Source organism: Gossypium hirsutum, chromosome A07 (genome assembly GCF_007990345.1).
Source record: "Gossypium hirsutum isolate 1008001.06 chromosome A07, Gossypium_hirsutum_v2.1, whole genome shotgun sequence".
In the NCBI taxonomy this organism is placed as follows: Eukaryota; Viridiplantae; Streptophyta; class Magnoliopsida; order Malvales; family Malvaceae; genus Gossypium; species Gossypium hirsutum.
In genome coordinates, this window is record NC_053430.1 from 13,111,541 (window position 1) to 13,133,885 (window position 22,345).

The following is a 22,345-nucleotide window of genomic DNA, read 5'->3' on the forward strand; positions in this document are numbered from 1 at the left end:
CAATTAGCATTTAAAATCTATTTGGATTGTCACGTAGGACTGCCGTTAGGAAGGTAATGAAGTTTAACAGTAGAGTGACCACTTTCTAACAAAAAGATAACATAAATGATTAAAATGTAATTTAAAACAAACAAAAGTGACTATGTTTATAGTCACAAGTACAAAAAACAAATATAAACATGATTCACAAGTACAAACAACAAATAATAAATCTTCAATCAACTAAAATTATAATCTAACTTAATATAAAACTCAAGGGATCGAAAACCAAATATTCATATTCAAATCATAATAAAATTGGACAGGGCCAATATATGATATTTGCATGGATGTTACTCAAACTTGGGCATATGAGTTTCTAATGTCTTAATCTTTACCAACATTATGAAAGTCACATTGGGGACGAATTTTTTTTATTAAGTATATTAGGTGTTGTTTGATAAGTTGAAAAAATAAATGTTGAATTTAAGTTATAAAATTTATTCAGTAATTTTTTTAAAAAAATATGATTAGATTATTTGATAAACCTAATTTGATAAATTTAAGGGTGAAGTATTTATAGGATAATAATGTTTAAAAAATAAAGTAAAATAAAAATTGGAAAAAAATTCTACATGGATAAGTATTTCTGTATCTACCTAACAAATTTTCACAAATTTTTATTGAAAAATTTATAATTTATTTTTTTATTATAAATTATCAAAGACAATTAAGATTAAATCAATGAATTATCAAATAAAACTGTAAATATTTAAATATTTAATACATTTGTGATCGAAATTAAAAAAAAACTCCACCATGATCTTAGGAAAAATCAAATATCCTTAGATTACATTAAAAATAAAAATAAATAAATAAGCATCTCCTAATACTATAATTTGGAATTTTTTAAATTTCACTGATAGCTAATAATAATATTCTATCATTAGAGATTAGAGATAGATCAATTAAGATATTTACAACCATAAGAAGAGATTGTATGAAATTGTGATTTTACGTTATTCATATCTCTTTTTAATAAAAAATGACAAATAAAAAAAATCTAATTAGGAAGAGATAAATATGACGTGAAATCATTTTTTCGTACAATATATTCTCTTACAACCATATACATAATAATAATTTTTATTTAAAGTTTCCATATTTGAAAATAATAATTTTTTAATTACATAATTTTATATACTCTCATAATTTAATATTTTTAATATGTCAACAATATAAAATAGTAACGGTATGATGGTAATGTTGAATAGATAAGGCCGAATAAAATACAAAAATATTTATTTATGATTTAGTCTTTGCATTATACTTTTATTTAAATATATTTGTCTCACTCAAATGCTTGGATTATTATTTTCATCACATTTTTATTTAAAAATTACCATATTGACAAAAAAATTTTTGGAGTAAACTGAGATGAAAGATGAAGGTCTAGGTATTAAAGTGAGACAAAAAGAAAATTAGGTATCTAAATTGAAAACAAACAAAATTTAAAGGACTAAATATTAAATTAAAGAAAAAGAAAAGCGATGCTTAAGTCCTTCTCAATCAATTATGTAGAATACGTGTCAAATTATAATTAGTCAATCAATTAAAAATTAAAAGTAGGATAAAAAAATAATCCAGTAATAAATCCCCACTTCAATGAACGTACGGAAATCGAGTTATCGGAATTCGGAACTGATAATAAAAAGATAAAAAGGCAAAGTAAAGAAACCTTGCGCTCGGTCTTCGATAAATACTATAGAAATCCAAGAAAAAATTTTTTAAAAAACCCTAATTCTATAAAAAGATCGAATTAAAGTAGAATCAGAAGCAAAAATCGCCGAGGAAAACAAGATGTCGGGGCAGCAAGAAGAAGATAAGAAACCCGGCGATCAGTCCGCCGCTCACATCAACCTCAAAGTCAAAGGCCAGGTCTCTCGAAACGTTTAGGGTTTATTTTTTATATTTTGATATCGCTTTCTTGTTTTGAATCCTTGGGGTTTTTTTATGTTGGGAGGTGGAATTTCGAGTTTTTAAGAGGTTATACCTTTTAATTTGTTTGTTTGGGTTGTTTTGATCACTTATATGGAAAATTATGCCGATATGGGTAAGTATTGAGTTTTTGTAATTTTAAAATTATTGGGTGTTTATGGTGTTTTTGGCTTTGGGATTAATGAGATGGTGATTGGCTAGTTGCAAAGACTGGTTTATGTTATATAAGTGTGTTTTATGCCTCCGCCGTGCTTGGAAGATCTCACCAGTTCAACCACCATGTGTGGAGTCCGTTAACCGCGGTGATGGCCTCACTGAGTGCTTCGTGGCTACGGACACGTGAACAATACACGATCTACATGTGGCCCTTGTGTGCTCCACACTTGTCTCCCGGGTCTTGGTGGCTATATACAGCCTTTCGCCATAGAATCCATCAAAAGCTCCTATACCCGGGAACGTCTCCCGGGTGAACCATTGTCAACCGTCAAACCCATGTTGGCCCATCAACCAAGTGTTGGTTGGAGGCTGAGTACTTTAGTTTAAGAATAAAACCTGAGCAGGGATTTAAATAGCGGTCCGATACCGCTATAGCGGCTGTTATATAGCGGTAGCGGCACCGTCCAAAACCACTACCGCGTTTAATCGCTATTATGTTTTACAATTTAAAAATTCACGACCGCGAAACCGTAGTGACCGCAATAGCATTCGTTATGTCTGCAACCGCGATAAACGCGGCCGCGACCGCAATTTAAATCCCTGAACCTGAGTACCTTAGCCTGTTATATCTATTTTTGGCTTGTTCTTTTTATAACTGAGATTAATGTTTGAGATTAGTTAAACCACCACCTGTGGAGACCTCATTAGGTTAACCTTGGAGATGGCCTCCCTAACTGCTGCATGGCTACAGACACTAGAACCATACATGATCTGTGCGTGGCCCTTATGCACTCCACATTTGTCCCATGGAACTTGGTGGCTATATATAGCCTTTCCCTATGGAATCCATGAGAAAGGGGGAGTTACTCTCCTTCTCTTGGGAATCTATCAAGAGCTCCGATCCCCGGGAATGCCTCCCGTTTAAACCATTGTCAACCGTCAAATCCATGCCGGCTGATCAATAAAGTGTTGGTTGGAGGCTGAGTACTTTAGTTAAAGAATTAAAACCCAAGTACCTTACCTTGTTATTTCTATTTTGGCTTGTTCTTGTAACAAGATTAATATTTGAGATTAGAGTTAATTTATTCTTTTCTTATTTAAAATATGTGTATTCTAGAATTGATTGCCTTTTCTGTTTGTGTTATATGTTGATATTAGCCGTAATTGGAAGGCATGACCGTGGTGTTTACTCATGCACTGTTATAGATTTAGCATGATTTAGATTACATTAAGATCTAAAAGATATGGTTTGTGATTTGTTATTACTTTTCCTTTTGTGTCTCTTAGCGAATCTTTGATTAAGTAATGATGGCAGGATCTTTGTTTGTCAAAAGGAACTCTATTTTGACCCTGTTTTTTGTGCATCTTAGTTGTCTTTCTTGAAGTTCGGAATTCTATAAAAATTTGAGAGTTTTTGATAATCCAAATAATGGGAAATCAATTGTTGTCTAATTATCGGTTTTAAGAAATTTTCAGGTTTAAATAGTTTTTCTGCTTTTGAACTGATAAAGAACTGCAAATTTGTGAAATTAATTTTTTGGATTGTGTTTATGTGGCCTTAAACAAGCCTTGATTTGACTCATCTATTTGTACAAACCTTTTTAATTTACTATTGAATGGTATATCTGTTTTGGCTTAAGAATTTTATTCACTTCTTTTAAGGTTGAATTAAGAACTTTGGTGTTGATATTTTGCAGTGAAATATAAGGTAAAACTACTCGGATTAAGGTTCACTATTTTACTTTTGGACTAAATTGTATTATGATTGTAGGACGGGAATGAAGTTTTCTTCAGGATCAAAAGAAGCACACAATTGAAGAAGCTCATGAATGCATATTGCGACCGACAATCTGTGGATTTCAACTCGATTGCCTTCTTGTTCGATGGTCGCCGCCTGCGAGGTGAGCAAACTCCGGACGAGGTATGATTTCATTCCTCTCTTGTACATATACACGATTACTTGTACTAATATGCACCACACAGATCGGAATTTTCTCGTTGCATAACTATTTAATTATTTTTGTTGCTTCAGCTTGAGATGGAGGATGGTGATGAGATCGATGCTATGCTTCACCAAACCGGTGGTACTGTGTGAAGCGAGTACTACTTTGCCGCATTTAGTATTTGATGAGTTAGTTATGGTCTGATTATGTAAGATGTTTCCAATGTTTTTATATACGACCTTATTGCCATGTTATGAAGACTTGTGGACCTTGTTTTGAATCATCTTGCTCTTATAGAAGAGCTTGAGTTTCTAGTGTTTACAAAGTGAGATGGAACTCGGAACTTTGTTCCGATATGCACTCGTTTTGAAGGCTGTTTAGCAGTCACTATCTATAAGTATTGATTTCTGGGTTGCTTACTTTGGATTGTGAGTTTTTTTTCTTGAGTTTTTTAGGCTGCCTTACTGTCTGATGAAGCCTGTTATAAAGCAGCAAATGCTTTATATGTAATTAAATTGGCTATAATATGGAGAAGCTTTAAAACTTCCCTCTACAATTTAAGACCTTATAAAAATGCCTCAGAATGTTGAAACTTTCAACTGGGGCTGAAAATTCGAAAAATAAAAAATTGACCCAAAAAACTTATTAAAAACACTGATTAAAAATTTTTATTCGATAATATTCAAAAGTTATAAAATTTCAGTATTTTCAGTTTTTTAAAATAGCGACAGACAATCCAACACCGATAGATGTAAGCTAAGGATGAAAATTGTTTATATGAAGTTTAAAAGATCTACCAGCAGGATTAATTAATTGAATAGCACATTTTTAAAAAATTAGACATGTAATCGCATTTAAACCGAGGTTGAGTTCCAGCGGTGGAATAGAGAATGAAAAAGAGGCCGATGGACCACGGCAGTAAATGTCACCTGGTGGGTGGCAATGGCAAATCAGCTGTTCATATTTGTTTTATTGAATAAATTCTATCTTGTGTAGTACATCTTATTATCGTCTATTTAATTATTTTCACTTATCACTGGTTTAAATTAATTTATTGAATAAAATATAGATAATTATTGTGTCGTTTTCTCATTTGTAGATAAAAACACGGTTCAACTGTTCATTCAATGAATTTTTATCTTAATTTAATCGATTTGTATCCATTTACATATCAATTAATTCTTTCCTTACTCAAATTTAATGTATAATTAATTTCTTCATAATTTATATGAATAAAAAAGACATTCCAAAATTAATGTAAATCTTATTTTTAAAAATGCCAAACTACTACCGTAAATTTTGGACTTTTGGCATGTTTTCAATTTTCTTAAAATTATATAGGGTGAATTACACCAACAGTCATTCAATTTTAAAGTAGTTGACAAAATAGTCACTCAGATTTCAATTCAGTCACTTAATTTTCGAAAAACAACAAAATAGTTACCATTAACTATTTTCCATTATAGACGTAATGGAGTTATCATTTTCCATTACAGACTTAACGGAGCTGCCATTTTTCATCCCCACATCACTGGTCTCCCATCTTTCTCCCTCTTCTCCGCCATCCTTCCCCCGCCCCTCTTCTCCACCATTAGGGATTGAACTTGTTTAGTTATTATTATTCAGAAAGTTCTTCAACTTCGTAAGGTTCGCAATCACCGGCGAAATCATTTCGACCAAGTTTTTCTTTGTGAGATTCAGAGTAACCACATTGCCTTGTGAATCACAAGTAACAAAAACCCATTGACAAACATCATTTCCAGACTAATCGTTAGAGAGAAAATTAGGGTACCCAAAACCACCAACAATCTCAAGCAATGTAGTAACTTGAAGATCAAAAGGATCACCATTATTATTACAAAAATTATTAGTACCATTAACAACAATGTTCTCAACTATGTTGGGAAATTTTGGAAATGGACCTTGTAATTTGTTATTAAACAATGAAATGTTATTCAAACAAGGGAGATTAATTAAAGATCCTGAAACTGAATCAGTCAATAAGTTTTCTTTAAGCTTAATATCAAAGGTACCCACAGATTTAGACAAATATGGGATCTGACCAGTGAACATGTTTTTATGAACTCAAACTTGAAGCAAATCAGTCATGTTAGATAAAACATCTAAAGTACCTGTGAACCCAACATTCTGATTGTTGATCCAAATATTTTGAATCATTGAACCGGCGAGATAAGGCGACAATGTGTCGTTCAAGTTGTTGTAAGACAATCTTATGCTTTGTAAACTGTTCAAAGATTGGAACACATCGGTTAAAGTGTCTTATAAGTTGGTGTTGTCGAATTGAAGTTCGACGAGACTCATGGATTCGACTGGGAATGTCCATGGACTCAGCTTCGTGTTTTCGCTTAAACTCAGTGTTTGAAGATGGGTTAACCTGGTAAACACTTCAAGGGCGACTGAAGTGAACAAGTTGTCGTCGAGGTAAATGTTCTGTAAGGTGGAAAGGTTGGCGAAAGATGGGATGAACCTAGATAAGGAATTGTAACAACCAGTTTTTTAGTGGTGTCGAAAATAGTGGTTTTGGGGCCACCAAATCTGATGAGTAAGTTCGTAAATATTATTACTTAATATTTACAAGTCAAATGTGATTTAAAAAAAATTGATTTGATCATTTATGTTATATAAGTGATTTATTAAGTTCAAGTGGTTTTAGAAAATAAGGTATCAGGACCTTATTTTTACAAACTAAGCGGTAAATATTTTTATAAATATTTAAGGAGTGTTATTAAGATGGTATTAAAGTTTTGTTAAGAAATTTTAACGTTTCGATAGTTAATTAATTAAGAGAAAAGGACCAAATTAAAAAAAAAGTGCATTCCTGAGACTCCATTCCCGTAAATTGGACTTGTAAATATTTTTAATAAATATTTATAAAGCTAGTTGTTTAGTTAATTAGGTTTTGATTAAGTGAATTTGCTTGAATTAAAAGTAATTAGATATAAAGACTAAATTGCATATAGGGTGAAAGTTGAATTATAAATTAAAGAAAAATTTAAGAAACCAAATTGCGGCGGCATAAAGATGAAGATATTTATAAAATTTAAAGTTAAAAATATATAATATTATAATAATAAACCTTAATGTTTAAGTATACATATTATATTATAATAATAAAATAAAAAGAAAGATAAAAAGAAAAAGAGAAAGATAAAACGACACATAGAAGGAAAGAAAGAAAAAAGAAAGTAAAGGAGAAAGTAGGAAAATTAGAATTTCAAGGGTTCAAAGCTCAATTGGTTAGTTAATTAGTTTCTTTTCTTGTAATTTTTATATTTTTAAAATCCCGGTATTAAACATTACTCGACCTATGTCAAAATTTTAGAAATTATTGAATTTTTTAGTGTTGTCTATGTTGAATAATTTGAGTATTAGGGATTAAATTGATAGATTTTTAAGTTAGAAATGAAAATTGATTGAATTGTAGAATAAATTGTAAATTTTGAGTAATAGGGACTAAATTGCGAAAATTTTGAAATTTAGGAATTTATGTGAAAATAGGGAGTTGAATTTAGTCTAAAGTAGAATTTGCATGAAAATAAAGAATTAAATGTGAAGAACAAAAGTTAGTTCAGTTTAGAGACTAAATTGGAATTTAGACAAATTTTGAATAATAAGTTGAAATATTCAATATGAAATTTAAATTGTATTGTATTGATAAATTTTAATTGTCTTAATTCCGTAGCTAACGTCATATCGGAGCTCTCGACTAAAAAGGGGAAAGATAAAGTCGATGAGGAATAACTCAGAATTTCTGGTTTGTATTTCTATAATCCGAAGCTAGTTATTAATTGTTGTAATTTTTGTTTAATGTATATGGTAAGTGTTGAGGTGAGAATATTTGTGTTTTGCAATTGAAATAGATTGATTTGGTATATGATGAAATTATTGAATTTATATTGATTGAATTGAATTGGAATATATATATATATATTAAGAATATATATGTGTAAATGTAATATTGTGCAAATATGATATTGAATATTATTATTGGAAAGTAAAATTAAATCCTATTAATTGTATCGGGCTAAGTTGGATATACATGCCATAGGAGTGGAAGAGTTTAGAAATTTCTTCAATTTCGAGTCGATGAGACACTGGGTGTCAATCTATTACTTCGGATTAATTCGATGAGACATTGGATGTCAATTTACTTTGGTTTAGCTGATGAGACATTGGGTATTAAATTATTACTTTGAATTATCCGATAAGATACTAGTTACCAAACTGGTGTGTTTTGGTTGGATTCGTGTATCCGTCGTAGTCCGAGTCGTGTTAATAGGGGTGATTAAATGAAGTGATACTATGATTGGTATTGGAAAACATTGAATGTGAAAAGCTATTTGAATAGCAAGTATGAGATTTGAAATAGTAAGAGATAAGAATTGAATATGTTATAAATGATGTATTGATGAATTGATGAATTGAATGATTAATGTTATTGTGTGATTAAATGTATATATTAATTTATCTAGCCTTTAATATTTGGATTATAAAAATACTACTGGGTTTATACTCAACGTACAGTTTTGTTTTCCGTGCGCAAGTTAGGTACTTAAGTTTGATTGCCGATTCAGCATCCATCAACGATCCCGAACTCAAAACGTGGTGATGTTTTTCTTTTTGTATCGGCATGTACTTAGGGCGTCTAAATATGAACTATTTTGTGAGTTGATTGTAAATAAGATTATAAGTTAATATTGGTTGATTATATACATACGAGTATATATTATGTTAAGGCTATAATATGACATGTTTTAAATTAGTGCATAAATGAATATGATATAGGCAAATTAGAATGAAATTGGTATCTTTACAAATTGGATTTATATGATGTCTTATTAATGTGTTTCGATGATATAATTGTGGTACTCATAAGGGTACATTGGTTAGATACCTAAGTTTACTGTTCTAACATGTTTTGAATGTGTTTGATCTGAAAAGTCTGATAATGCTCTGTAACCCTATTCCGGCGATAGATAAGGATTAGCAGTGTTACAAGAATTGTGTTGAAGCAATACGGTACGGAGTTCGGACAAGGTGGAGATGTTGGCAGGAAGTGAACCAGACAAGGATTTAGAAGCTAAGTTGATGGAAGTAGAGGAAGGATGGTGGGGAAGTAGAAGAGGGATGGGAGAGCAGTCATAGGGGATGGAAAATGGCAGCTCCGTTACGTCTATAACGGAAAATGGTTAGTAATGACTGTTTTATTATTTTTTAAAAGTTAAGTAACTGTTTTGTCAACTATACCAAAGTTAAGTGACTGATGAAGTGATTTACCAATTATATATTATAAAAAGGAAAGAGGCAAAAGCTTGGCGAAATTGCGGTACTTCAATTATTTCATGCCCTTAAAAGTCCGGGTCTTGTTTGAAGGAAAGGCACAAAACAAATAAAGAGGGAAATGGCAGCCAATCAATCTGAGAGGCAAAGCGAAGAACGTGGAAACACTGCAATTACAGTAACCACAACTCCACCGACATTAACACCATTGGTTGAAACAAAGCTGAAAAGCGCATGCTTTAAGTGCAAAAAGCAAGGTCACTGGGCGAAAGATTGCCCTTCCAACGACAACCCAACGGCGAAACCTTCCTCTCCGCCGCTCGACACCCACCTAATTCCGGTGCTGTGCTGCCATTGCGGTGTGGCTTGCACCATTCATGTTTCCCGTAGTGACGCTAACTACGGCAGACCATATTATTCTCGTAACTGTACTTGCGATAAAGCCACCCGAGGCAGAAATTTCTACAAATGGTGCGATGATGTTAAGGCACCGATGTGTAGTTGCGGCGCCGGTGCTTGTACCGTTAATAACCGGCGAGATGAAAATGGGAAGGAGACCAAGTACTTTACTTGTCGTATTAGAACGGTACGTTGGTCTCTTTTTTTTTGCTGTTTTTAAGGTTTAGGGTTCATAATTTATTAAAGATTTCATCTTAACTGGAGATCATAAGGTTATTGCAGACATTTTCACTTTTAAATAAAAACATTTTTGCCCCAAAAGCACCTCGAAACAAAAAAAAAAAAGTGTCCATCAGACGAATAGAAATTGTGAAATTCAATTGTTATACTTATACCAAGATCGATCTGTTACTCGGGTTCGGATGCGAGTGTTCAAAACATTTACTGATAAAAGGGTTGATGCTCTTTATATAGGGACATGGAGCTTGTGGTTTCTTGCAGTTCGAGAGTCCTACGAGTTCACGGCCAAGGTCTACGGAGATAGACGAAAGACCATCAACAATGAGACTCCGGCGTGGTGGCCTATCAGATATTACCACTCACGAGATATCTGTTACTGGGAATTCACCAAATGGATGTAGGTATCGTTGGTTGCGTCTTTTTTTTTCTTTTTTTTTCCTTCTAGTACTTGTTTTATGATGCTATCCAGTACGGGTTTTTTCGAGTTTTTCATATATCGGGAGGGTTTTTGGAGGATCGAATTCTCTCCAACACAGATACTTAAAGAAGAGTTGAGACAACTTAGATATGTTTCCTTTGCTTCATCCCTTTTAAGCTCAAGTATGATGCCTAGTGTTATCGCAGATGCTGAAGTTGATAAAGTATCACAAAATGCTCTATCACAAAATGCTCTCGGAAGTGGTACTCAACCATTGTGTGATCCTTTAGGGACTTCAAGCCTCGAAACATCGTTCATTGCTTCAGAGAAAGTCAGAAAGAATCTTCAGAAAGATTTCCTCTCTCATTTGGAGACAATTGAGCCACCTGATCACAATTCCATGTTACAGGGAGTGAATGATACTTTTGACGCTTCAGTTAGTCCTTTGATTGAATGCAGATCTTTTGCTGAGCATGTGGTGGAATCTTTTCGGGGTATATCAATAGTTGCAGGAATGGAGTCAACTCTCAAAGATAACTGCAATCAGTCAGTGCCTTCCGTACCTAAAAATATTGGGAAATCTTTGTATGATATATCTGGGAACAATGCAGAAACATTTGCCACCGTAACAGACACTGGCAATTATCATTTTCGGTCAGTCCATGAAGGAGCTTCTCATATTAAAGACACACTCTGTCAAATTGAGAAGCTTGAGACTTACCTTCTAAAAACCGCCAAGGATGTCGGACAGTTAAAGAGATACATGCAGGCTACAAATCAAGAGCTGACAAAAGCCTTGAAACTTACACAGGAGAAAGAAGAGCAAATGCATTTCAATAAGGACAACATTAAATGAGGTAAGAGCTCTACCTAAACTTATGTTATAAAGCAATGTTACATCGAATTGAGAGAGAATTAAAAATGCCGGAAAGAAGTTCTTTTGAGGGTTATATCTACGTATGTTTTGAACAGGTGAAGGACATGGAAGTAAAATGAAAATATGTCGTAATGTAGATATCCGGCTGGCAGTTATAAAGTACAGAAGAAAGCTTAGGACCTCATTAGATTAGAGGACAGCACTTGTAGGTGTATTATAACGTAATACTGCTATTATATTTTGGCCAGCAGAAGTATTTTGTATAACCATGTATGTGGGGATTTCAAGTGGATCATTATGTGAAGACTCTCTTTGATTATCAAGTATGCTGGACCAGTTAATGTTAGCATTAGCATACATCATGAACTGAGCAATCATCACAACATTTACATTAATCATATGAAGATAATCTTACATCCATAGTTATCATCCTTATTTCAGAACTTCCCAACGTTCCTTTTTTTTTTGGGGGGGGGGTTGGGGGGAGGGGATAAATAAATAGATAAAGTGTATATACATAATAATTACGAACTAGAAGCTGACTATTTAGATATCATAGAGGATTAAAACAAAAAGAAAGCTGAAGTTAATGAAACATTGAGAATGAGAAATAGACAGCTTCCTAGACACAGAAGGAATAAAAGAATGAAATTACCTCTAAAGAGCTATACAGGTGGTTTTTCTTTTCCCCTCCTTTCCCATGGTTTTTTTCTGTGTTGATATCAGATTGGCTCATGTTAGCTTTCGATTATTCATGTTATTGGTTGTTGAAAAGATTTTTGCATCGGAATATTAGCTCTCATCAGAACAAGGATTAGCTTCTTACGTTTTCCGAACTCAAAATGGCATTTCAAAATGACAATGCCGGAGGACAAGATTTACCATGGACTCTCCTTCTTATTTCTAACTGTAAAAATATAATGAAAATATCAGCTCAAGGAGTAGCAAATACAGAATGATTTAATGAACTATAAGTGTAGCAACAGAAAAATGGTTCATGCCTGCCATATAATGCAAAAGCATGCGGAGAGGAGAGGTAAAAATACTATGGACGATTTATATTGAGAGTTGGATTGCATTTTGTTTCTTCTATTTAATAAATAGTCAAGTTAGTCTATGTCTATTAAAACAAAGAGCAAATTGGTTATTCTATTAAAATTTTTATCTATTTTTATTGTTAAAAATTAGTTCATATACATCATAATGAGGTATACGTAACAGTTGTCTGGTTATTTTGTCAATTACATCAGCTTTTAAAAGTGAAAATAGATGAAATTTTTAACAGATATGATCAATTTATTTTTTTATTTAATGTACATGAATTAATTTATCTATTTTTTTAATAAAAAAGCAAAATGCAATTAGATTTTTACATAGTCTCATAGTATTTTTCCGGATATGAGAGCAATAGATTAAACAAAGATAAAGTATATGATTGCTTACGTGGGGGTGCATCATATTTCCATGTGCCGACTTACTACGTCTAGGATCTGAGGTTTGTGATGTTGTGGCTCCACCAAATGGTCTTTGAACAAAATGCCTTGCATGGTTATAAATGCTGTATACAGTGGAACCAAAATGTTAAATGCAAGTAAAAACTTAAAGAATGGGTCTTCTGCAGAATATATAAAAGTTGAAGGAAATGTGATCCCAAACGCAGATTGGTACATCACAAGAATATAGTAAAAACAATAGAAGAAAAATATACCCATTAGTACATAGGCATGTGATTCAGAACTCCAACGCTGGGTTGGTATAATGGATGGAAAAGTGTGAAGATTGGCAATTTTATTAATGTAACGGTTTAGCTACAAAGTGGGATTAATAAATTTTCCATTTTCAGTCTTTTTCCATCTTCCATATCATGCAAAGCCTAAAAGTTGGTTTACTGAATACATTTTAGATCGAAATTGCAAAGTAATATTTTAGGGTGATAATTGAATGTAATGAGGGGCCCAATAAGGATATATTCTCATTCTCATCATAGATGTACACAAAGTTGGTAAAAGTACTATGAGAGCTCTTGTACTAGGAGTGAAATTGCATTTTACCCTCTACTCAAAAAAATGAGTAAATTAGTCCCTGTACATTAAATCGGAGAGCAAATTAATCCTTCTGGTAAAAATTTCATACCATTTCTACTATTAAAAATTTATTTTTGTTGTTAGCGTAAGGTACACGTGTCACTGTTTGGTTATTCTATAAGCCACACTAGTTTTTAATAGTACAAATAGATGAACTTTTTAATAGAAAAGGCTAATTTGTTCTTTGGTCTAACATATAGGGACTAATTTGCCCATGATGGGGCAAAATGCAATCTGACTCCTAGTAAAAGGCTCCATGATACTTTAACCACACAATGTCCATTGATAAAATAGTCTAATAATATTTATGTAGTGAATAACTAATTACCTAACTTGCTGAAAGTTGTATAACTAGGTAAATTTAGTTGAAAACATCATTTCAGAAAGTGCTTGCCTGGCTCTCTAGTTAAAATCTAAAATAAAGGGTCACAGGACAAAAAATCAATATGACATAGAAAAGATGCAGATAGATTAAAATGCAACACCTTAGGCGATGTCTATTGCAGGCTGCGAAGAAGGCAACAAAACCATTTAATATACTTCTAAGAGCACGAAAAACCTGTAAGATCATAGAAAAGGAAATGTAAATAAACATAAGGAAATAAATTTATTTAGTTACGATAATGTCTTCTAACCTGAGAAAAAATGTCATTCCAAAGTGAACGCCACATGGAAATCTCATTACTGCTCACTGCAGATTCAGTAGCAGAAGCAAATTGAATTATGCTTCTAAAAGATTGCCATATATCTCCAACCAAACGAGAGATGAAGAAACAAATAAAAGCCACAAATCTGGCGAATCCAAGGAACAGGCGTATTGGGGCATATATTATTTCCCAAAGAATCCAAAAGACAGGACACAGGACGGAAGTTGCTGTAATAGCATGAAATAAGAATAGTTAACATAATTAACATATTAAGCCAATGCCCCTAAATAAGGGAATAGCATAGAAAATTTAATCATCTGATTACCTACCGAGATTTTGAAGAACTAAGCCAATAAAGCAGATAGGCATCAGTACAATCTCTATGAGATCCTCCACTAGACTGTAGAGAGCACAAATCACAATCCATATGACTGAAAAGAAGCTTTCGACTACCTCACTGAATAGATTCCAAATTGGCAAAAGGAAGTCCAAAAAGTCCATAAATGGTTCTGCCAGTGGTAGGCAAAGAAAAGAGAAAAATGATCGAGTAGCACGTGTAAATGTCAAAAACAGCCTCACAGCCTTCTGACAATTATGCAGAAATAGCATAGTTCCCAAGTACTTGATCCTTGATACCATCTCCCAGGTTTCTATCCAATCAAAAAGTGGCCCACATAAACGAGCAGCAGTTGCCTTAAGAACAGGGACATTTTTGTATAAATCATAAAACCCAATTACAACAGTTATGACTGAAATCAAAACATATAAAGCTCTGGCCAGAGGGCACATCCATGGCCGATAGATATGGCAAAAGCCAGGATATGATTGAAGAAAGAGGACCCAGGATGGAAGACCAGCCTCTAACAAACGAAGTAACCTCAGATCAGGAGTTATTATTTGCTGTAATTTAAATGGAAGATCTCTATCATCAAATCTAAACAAAAGAAGAACATCCCTGTACTCTGTAGCTTCAACTGCATTTTCAGTAGAGTTGTCGGATGAGTTTTCAGCTTGCCTTTGGGTTTCCTCACAATGTAGATCGACTTCAACTCCAGTACTAGTTGCCTTGGTCACATTTTTTCTCTTATAAGGCCCAATTGGAGTTTGTGGCTCAAAAGTTTCGCAGTCCCCGGTAGTAGGGTAAACCCTTAAATCGGAAGTGCCAGAATGATCATACAAAAAATTTTCTTCAGTGCTGAAACTATCCTCATATATGTTTCCATCATCATTATCCTCATCAAAATCTTCTTCAGTGTCATGGAAGACCTCTCCTGAAATAATCCAGATTAAATACAGCATTAGCCCATCAAATTGATTGCATTGAGGTGGGGGAGGAAGTGAGATAATGTAGCTTCAGGCTTCTAAGAACTATCATGTCTTGAAAGTGCCTAGAAATGAGATATACATTATGGAAGATAAATAGATTGATATGCAGACAACCAATTTAAGGCATCCACTAATTATTGGACCATTTTCCAAATACATGTACCTATTGCAGTGAACAGACATAAGGGTAACGTCAACTACAAAAGGTACGGTGCAAACAGCAAAGGCTTATAGGAAGCTCCTGCATGTGATCAGATCAATGTAATGAGTTGTTACCAACAACCTGAGACTTGATGGCACCACACCTCAATTCAACTAAGAAGCATGAAATAATACGTGGTACTCATTCAGAAAGCATAGAATTAGCAGTACCTAATGTATAAGACAGCTATAAGAATAGAATATAAATACTAATAATCAATCATACACATTCAGATGAAATGCCGGCATACAGGTCATTATATCAAAGCAGTTTTTCTGCAATACTGCAGAGAACTGACAGGTTTATGGTGTTCATTCCGTAAAAAAACTTGGTAGGCTAAGCCAGAATAACTAGCAATTTCTATTCAATCACATATACAAAGGTAAGAGGATTAGCAAGTTTGATCCAATTAGCTGTCAAAATAACAGCATAAGATTGAAACAGGTGTAATTAAGGATGACTCCTTTCTGATGTCCCGTGCCTTTCTAGCATACTATTATAGGCAAAGTAGAATCACAAGTTTTTGTGCCTGTTTAAGATTCAGAGACTAAAAGGCTCTATAAAGCTCCTGTACAAGAATAAAAATTTGGCAAACCAGTGCAGAAAATATTGAGGCAAAAAAAAAAAAACTAGAAGAAAAAATAAAATTCCAGTTACAATTAAAGATATTCAAATCCAAACTCAAAATTATTTTCTCAACAGCTTTTGGGGACAGGACTGTAACAAACTATTGATACAAAAAATAAAGGATACTGGCAAACCTAACAAAAACACTTTTTAAGAATTAAACAGAAGCTAAAACCACATAACGACAGAGGTAGGCTGCAGGGATTAATAGCGCTTGACTTGGTACATGGTCTGGCTTCACACCATGATACAACTCAAAATTACTTACGAGTGAAAGATACAATAGAGCGGTGTTCAGGAGCTACTCTTAAGTTGTTGGCAGCAAAGGAAGTTCTAGGTTCACCCCTCTTAAAACTCATAACAATTAGAATTCTCCATTATTAACAGTGTTTCTTTGAGTTCAAAGGGAACAGGAGGTAAACTAGAGGAGATGATGAGAATGAGAGATAATGACTCTCCATTACCTTGTTAGGGAATACAGAGTGTAGTAGAACAAAGTAAAGATTTATGCATTACTGAAATGAAAAGTTTGACTTGACTGTGATTGTTTAGTTATATATTTATAAAGTTGATTTGGCCGTCCAACTGTGCTACACCTACTTGACTCCTAACAACACTATAAGGCTCCTGCAAACATGCATGTCCAGTTTGCAATTTCTACATTTATAACAGTTTTGTCAGTTCAAAATGCTATAAATGCAAGTAAAAGGTAATTTGTTGCACCACAAGAATCATAAAGATGACTTTTCTCCTTGTATCTTAAAATATGAATGACAAGAAAATACCAGTCGTTGAATCCAGGTACACTTTTAAATGACACCGCTCCAAGAATGTTCCAGAGAACCATGAAGATATAGAATTTGCAGCTTGATCGATGCTGTCAAATTCCCATCTTTGCATGGATTTAGCCTCTATGGCCAGAGAGGTATCAGTCTGCAAATGAGAAACGTTAAATAAAAAGACCTCGATGGTGAACTACAAACAAAAAAATGAGCATATCCAAGAGCAAATACCTGAAGCTCATTTAAGTAGTTAATACCTCGGACATTTGACCATGTGACTTCAAATACAATGAAGCCATATAATGTCCGATGCAACTCACTGCTAAGGAGTAAAGATGTTCTCAGTTTCTTAACAGGTAGCAAAACCCTCTGTTCAGACAACATTGCAGCATCAATTGAACAGAACCATCTCTCTAACTTTTTCGAATCTTTAGCATTTGATTCGGAAGAAGCTTCCTTGCCCTCTTTTTTCTCCCTACGACCTTTGGTGTTAGCAAAAGGAGATAACCTGGACTGTAAATACATAATAAATAGCTTAATTCAATTATAATCTTCTTCTTTGAATAAATAGCTTAATTCAATTATAAAAGAAAAGTGTTCTCAACAACCTTGGTAACCATTAATTGCCACCACAAGTGAGCTGGCCGTGAATCCAAGTCCCTTAGCCATGGCCTGTTGTCCACCAAAATGTAGAATTTGTTACTTTCAATGGCCAGGTAAAGGCTAAGATCCGAAAGATAAGCCTGCAAGTCCCTGCAAACAGACATTACACAACAAAAACTCATAAGACATAAGGAAACCAGAAAACCCAGACAATACAAATCAATTGATTAACTCAAGGACCAGGGATGAAAATAATCATTTAATCTCTTCAGAAAAAGGTAATTAGGGAGAAAATGATAATGCGTTAAGAAGTTTATTCGTAACATGAATGTATGAACTAGTAGCTGAAGCCAAAACTTTTAAATACAAACAGTAAATGTAATATAAAAATTAATTCAAATTTAATGAATTTACCCGATCTGGAGACTTGTTAAAGGAAAAACAGAGCGTGCATCATCGTGTTTCCCCATCAAAACCATGCTCTAAGCTCTGTTTTAATTTCAAAATACAGCAAATCACTGCCTAACAATTAGCATATCGAGGAAGTTTAAAAAAAAAAAGAACCATAAATTCTCATTAATATCGAAAATAAGCAACAATATTATTTAAAAAATAGGAATAAAGATAGAAGGGAAAACAGACATTGATGAAAAGAATTCCAATAGGAAAGTGAGAGGAAATGAAGGAACAATCACTCTTGAGCTTCATAAAAGAACAAAAAAACGAAAAACGAAAAATCAACGAATAAGCGACACGCACATCGAAAATAAAAGATACGAAAAGAATCAGAAATTTGAAAAAAAAATGGTATCAAATGAACAGGAAGAATGAAAAGAAAATTTCCATTTTCACATATGAAGGATGCGTTTGAAGAATCAAAAACACGTCATTTAATTCGAAAAACAGAAAAATCAAATAATTTAAATCAAATTAAATTAAATTGGTGCTTTATGGATGTGAGCTTTTTGCCTTTGGAGGCAGGAGGTTGAAGAAGAAGGGTAAAATGGGAAGTTAGTAGGTCAAATAGGAACTATGAAGACAATATTGTTTTTTTCTTTTTTTATTTGTTTTTTAAAAATAAATAATTTATTTTAAATTTTATTTGTAGCCAATAAACCGGGGAAAATAACCGAAACATGCGCGGTATATGGGATTTGGGGCCTGTGAGCGGGTTTATATAAATATTTATTATTTGCTACGGCTGTTTCTATTCTATTTAATTTGCACTTTTGGGATATTTTAAGATTAATTAATATTTTGACACATTAATTGTTTTTAAGTGGATAGGATAAATCACGAAATTATATATATAATTTAATGTAATTATATATATGAAATTTTAATTTTGATTTAATAATATATATTTAGAAAGTAAATATATTAATTTATTTTTATATTAGATAAATATGGTTATTTATATATGTAATGTATATATATAATGATGTTATATCAATAATTGTTTTAATAATTTATGAAAATTTTATCAAATCAAAATTTTATTTATAAAATTGTACAATCAAAATTCATGAATAATATTTCATATTAGATTAAAGTTCATATATAATTTTAAATTTTTTTTATTATTATTTAGTTTAACTTTTACATAAGTTCACTTCACTTGTAACCTTAAATTTGGTAATAAATTTTAGAGTGAGTTTGATTTGTCGAATTTTTAGGATCTTTCGAACAATTTATATTAATTTTTTTAGTTTATTTTTTTAATTTTTTCATATAAATTTTAGATTTTGTAATTTTAGACTAGATTTTAAGTAATAGGGTTTTGTTTTATAACTTTTGGATATTGTGTAGTAAAATTTCAAATTTTTTTATAAATATTGGATTTTATAACACATGATGTGGGAGAATAAAAATATTTTATATTAAAATATATTAACAAATGATTATTAGTGAAATGACAAGAGTTTTATATATGAATTTATTGGTCGAGTGTTTGAATCCTAAATAATATTTGTAATTTATTTTATTTAAAGATTATATAAAAGTGTGAAATGATAAAAACATTTATATAATATTATTAATTACCCTTTAAAGTAAGAATATTTTATGTTAAGCTAAGTAAAGAATACAATCAAGAAGAATATCATCTTATTACTTTTTTCATGAACAGAGTAGATACATGCTATTATATACTAGAATAAGCATGCTGACCACGCAAGTTCACTACTAACAGACTAACAGTTAACCCGTTATTAACAGTGGAACTACTAACAGACTAACTAACTTTTATTAGTTATGCTAACATTCTCCTGGTTTCTTCCATTTTTGTTTTCTATCAAAGCAACATCAGCACTGGAGAAGACTTGCAAAGCAGTTCGAAAGGAAGTAAATGCCTTGGGTGTAATGGGCTTGGTGGGAACATCAGCTATCTGTTTTTCAGATGGAACAAAGTTGACTTTCAGGGTGCCGTCAAGAACTTTCTCACGAACGAAATGATGATCAATCTCCACATGTTTTACCTTGGCATGATGTGTAAGATTTGCTGCCATTGAGGCAGTAGAGGTATTGTCACAACAAATCACGGGAGGTTGACAAAAAAGCAGGCCAAGCTCATTGAGCAACTGTTTGACCCACAGCAATTTAGACACACAATTAGCAAGGCTTCGATATTCAATTTCAGAGGAGGATCTGGACACAATTGGTTGCTTCTTTGAGACCAAACAATAGGACTGGAGCCTAAGTACACCACATAGCCAGAGGTGGAACGACGATCTTCAACAGAGGACGCCCAATCAGCATCAGAATAGCAAACTAATTCAAATTGTCCCTTGGAAAGCAACAACCCATAATCTATAGTGCCAATAAGATATCGCAACACGCGTTTGATAGCTGGCCAATGAGTATCACTTGGAGAATTCATATATTGACTAAGCTTATTAACACAAAAGGACAGATCAGGCCGTGTAATGCAAACATATTGGAGCATGCCAACAATGCTACGATACAGATGCTGGTCAGCGAATGGAGGGCTCCCATCGATAGCAACCAACTTTAGGGTGCTCACCATGGGTGTTGGTGTAGCAGATGCGCCGGACATACTAGCCTTGTGAAGAAGCTCAGTAACATATTTCTTCTGAGTCAAGAGCAAGCCCCCCTGAGACGTACAATGAACAGCTATACCCAAGAAAAAACTAAGCTGCCCCATGTCCTTGAGTGCAAACTTTTGATGAAGCTGGAGCACTACATCATCAATATCCTTGCGAGAACTGCCCGTAATCACAATATCATCAACATACGCCATAAGCAACAAATAACTTCCTGAAGTAGATCGAATGAATAGTGATGGGTAGGCCTTTGAGGCATGAAAACTAAGATGACACTCCAAGTACTGCCTTAGTGTTTGAAACCATGCTCGAGGAGCTTGCCTTAAGCCATACAGGGCTTTGTGGAGCTTACAGACTAACTTCTGACCCGAGGACCCTACCTCTTCAAACCCCGGTGGTTGTGTCATATAGAGCTCTTCAGACAACTCCCCATTAAGAAAAGTATTGTTGACATCCACCTGCCTTAGTGCCCACCCTTTCATGACGACAATAGCAAGAACAATTCTAATTGTTGCTGCACGAACCACAGGGCTGAAGGTGTCTTGAAAATCCAGCCCAGCATGCTGCGAGAAACCTTTGGCAACCAGACGAGCTTTATACTTATCCACAGAACCATTAGCCTTTTTTTTCACCTTAAATAGCCATTTGCAGCCAATTGCTCGACGATTATCCGGTAAAGGGCAGAGACTCCACGTGCGATTCTGAATCAGTGCATGTAATTCATTATGCACAGCAGCTTTCCACGACTCATTTGCCATAGCAGCATGAATATCAGTAGGAACTTCTTCAGATAGATTGGATGCTGTGCTCATGTATGCTTTAGGTTTGAAGACCTCTGCCTTGCTTCGTGTAATCATAGGATGAGAATTATGAGCAACACAAGGTGGTGAGGGTGGTGAAATATGAGAGACAGATGGTGGTGAGGGTAGTGGAATAGAGGAAATGGTGTTGGACGGACAAGAAATGGAGTTAGGTGGAGAGCTTTGAGTAGGCAAACAGTTGTTGACCAAAGAAGGAGCTTGAGAGTTAGATGGAAGGACATGTGATGAAGTAGGTGTGGAAGATAAATGTGGAGATAAGACAAATAGTTTGGAACTAGTTTGTGGGATAGAGCTGGTAGGCGCAGACTTGGTCGGGACGGTTTTAAATAGAAAGACAGTCTCATTAAAAGTGACATGACGTGAGACATAAACATGACCATTAGTATCTTGACAACGGTAGCCTTTATGATATGGGGAGTACCCTAAAAATGTACAAGGGGTTGACCAAAAATGAAGTTTATGAGTGTTATAGGGGCGTAGGTTGGGAAAGCACATGCATCCAAAGGTACGTAGACATGAGTAATCAGGTGAAACTTGAAACAATTTTTCATAAGGGGAGAGATTAGCAAGGAAATGGGAAGGTAACCTGTTTATCAAATAAACGGCCGTGCTGAAGGCATCATGCCAGTAGGTTAATGGCATAGCAACATGAGCCAGCATGGAGAGACCAGCCTTAACAATTTACCTGTGTTTGCATTCCACAATGCCATTTTGGGCAGATGTATAGGGGCAAGCAAGGCGATGCACGATACCTTGAAGAGACAGATAGGATCTCAGCACTTGAAACTCTCCTCCCCCATCAGTTTGCAAAGTTTTAAGCTTACAGCCAAGAGTTCTTTCAACTTGTCTATGGAACAAGGGAAAAACAGCAAACACTTCT

At 33.8% G+C, this 22,345-nt stretch overlaps 3 protein-coding genes across 5 annotated transcripts; 2 read left to right on the forward strand and 1 right to left on the reverse strand.

Moving 5' to 3' along the window:
* The first annotated feature begins 1,567 nt into the window (after positions 1–1,567).
* On the forward strand, positions 1,568–4,495 carry LOC107937313 (small ubiquitin-related modifier 1). Its single transcript, XM_016870178.2, has 3 exons — positions 1,568–1,917; positions 3,905–4,054; positions 4,166–4,495. The coding sequence occupies exons 1-3, from the start codon at positions 1,840–1,842 to the stop codon at positions 4,226–4,228; spliced, it is 291 nt and encodes a 96-aa protein (XP_016725667.1). The 5' UTR covers positions 1,568–1,839; the 3' UTR covers positions 4,229–4,495.
* A 4,920-nt stretch (positions 4,496–9,415) lies between these two features.
* Positions 9,416–11,657, forward strand: LOC107937307 (uncharacterized). The gene is made up of 4 exons (XM_016870171.2): positions 9,416–9,963; positions 10,251–10,413; positions 10,641–11,291; positions 11,407–11,657. Exons 1-3 carry the CDS (start codon positions 9,499–9,501, stop codon positions 11,288–11,290), a joined length of 1,278 nt encoding a protein of 425 aa, XP_016725660.1. The 5' UTR covers positions 9,416–9,498; the 3' UTR covers position 11,291; positions 11,407–11,657.
* Positions 11,658–12,137: 480 nt separating this feature from the next.
* On the reverse strand, positions 12,138–18,718 carry LOC107937306 (uncharacterized). Of its 3 annotated transcripts, none has more exons than XM_016870170.2 (10): positions 18,225–18,718; positions 17,997–18,071; positions 17,588–17,732; positions 17,211–17,492; positions 16,983–17,130; positions 14,372–15,313; positions 14,031–14,269; positions 13,881–13,954; positions 12,755–12,869; positions 12,138–12,218 (listed from the first exon to the last, which is right to left on the reverse strand). In XM_016870170.2, the coding sequence occupies exons 2-10, from the start codon at positions 18,059–18,061 to the stop codon at positions 12,162–12,164; spliced, it is 2,067 nt and encodes a 688-aa protein (XP_016725659.2). In that variant the 5' UTR covers positions 18,062–18,071; positions 18,225–18,718; the 3' UTR covers positions 12,138–12,161. The 3 variants fall into 3 exon arrangements, 2 of the variants coding, with proteins under 2 accessions (XP_016725659.2, XP_016725657.2); XM_016870168.2 differs by having other exon boundaries at positions 17,997–18,104; XR_005930345.1 differs by lacking the exon at positions 13,881–13,954 and having other exon boundaries at positions 17,997–18,718.
* Positions 18,719–22,345: the final 3,627 nt, after the last annotated feature.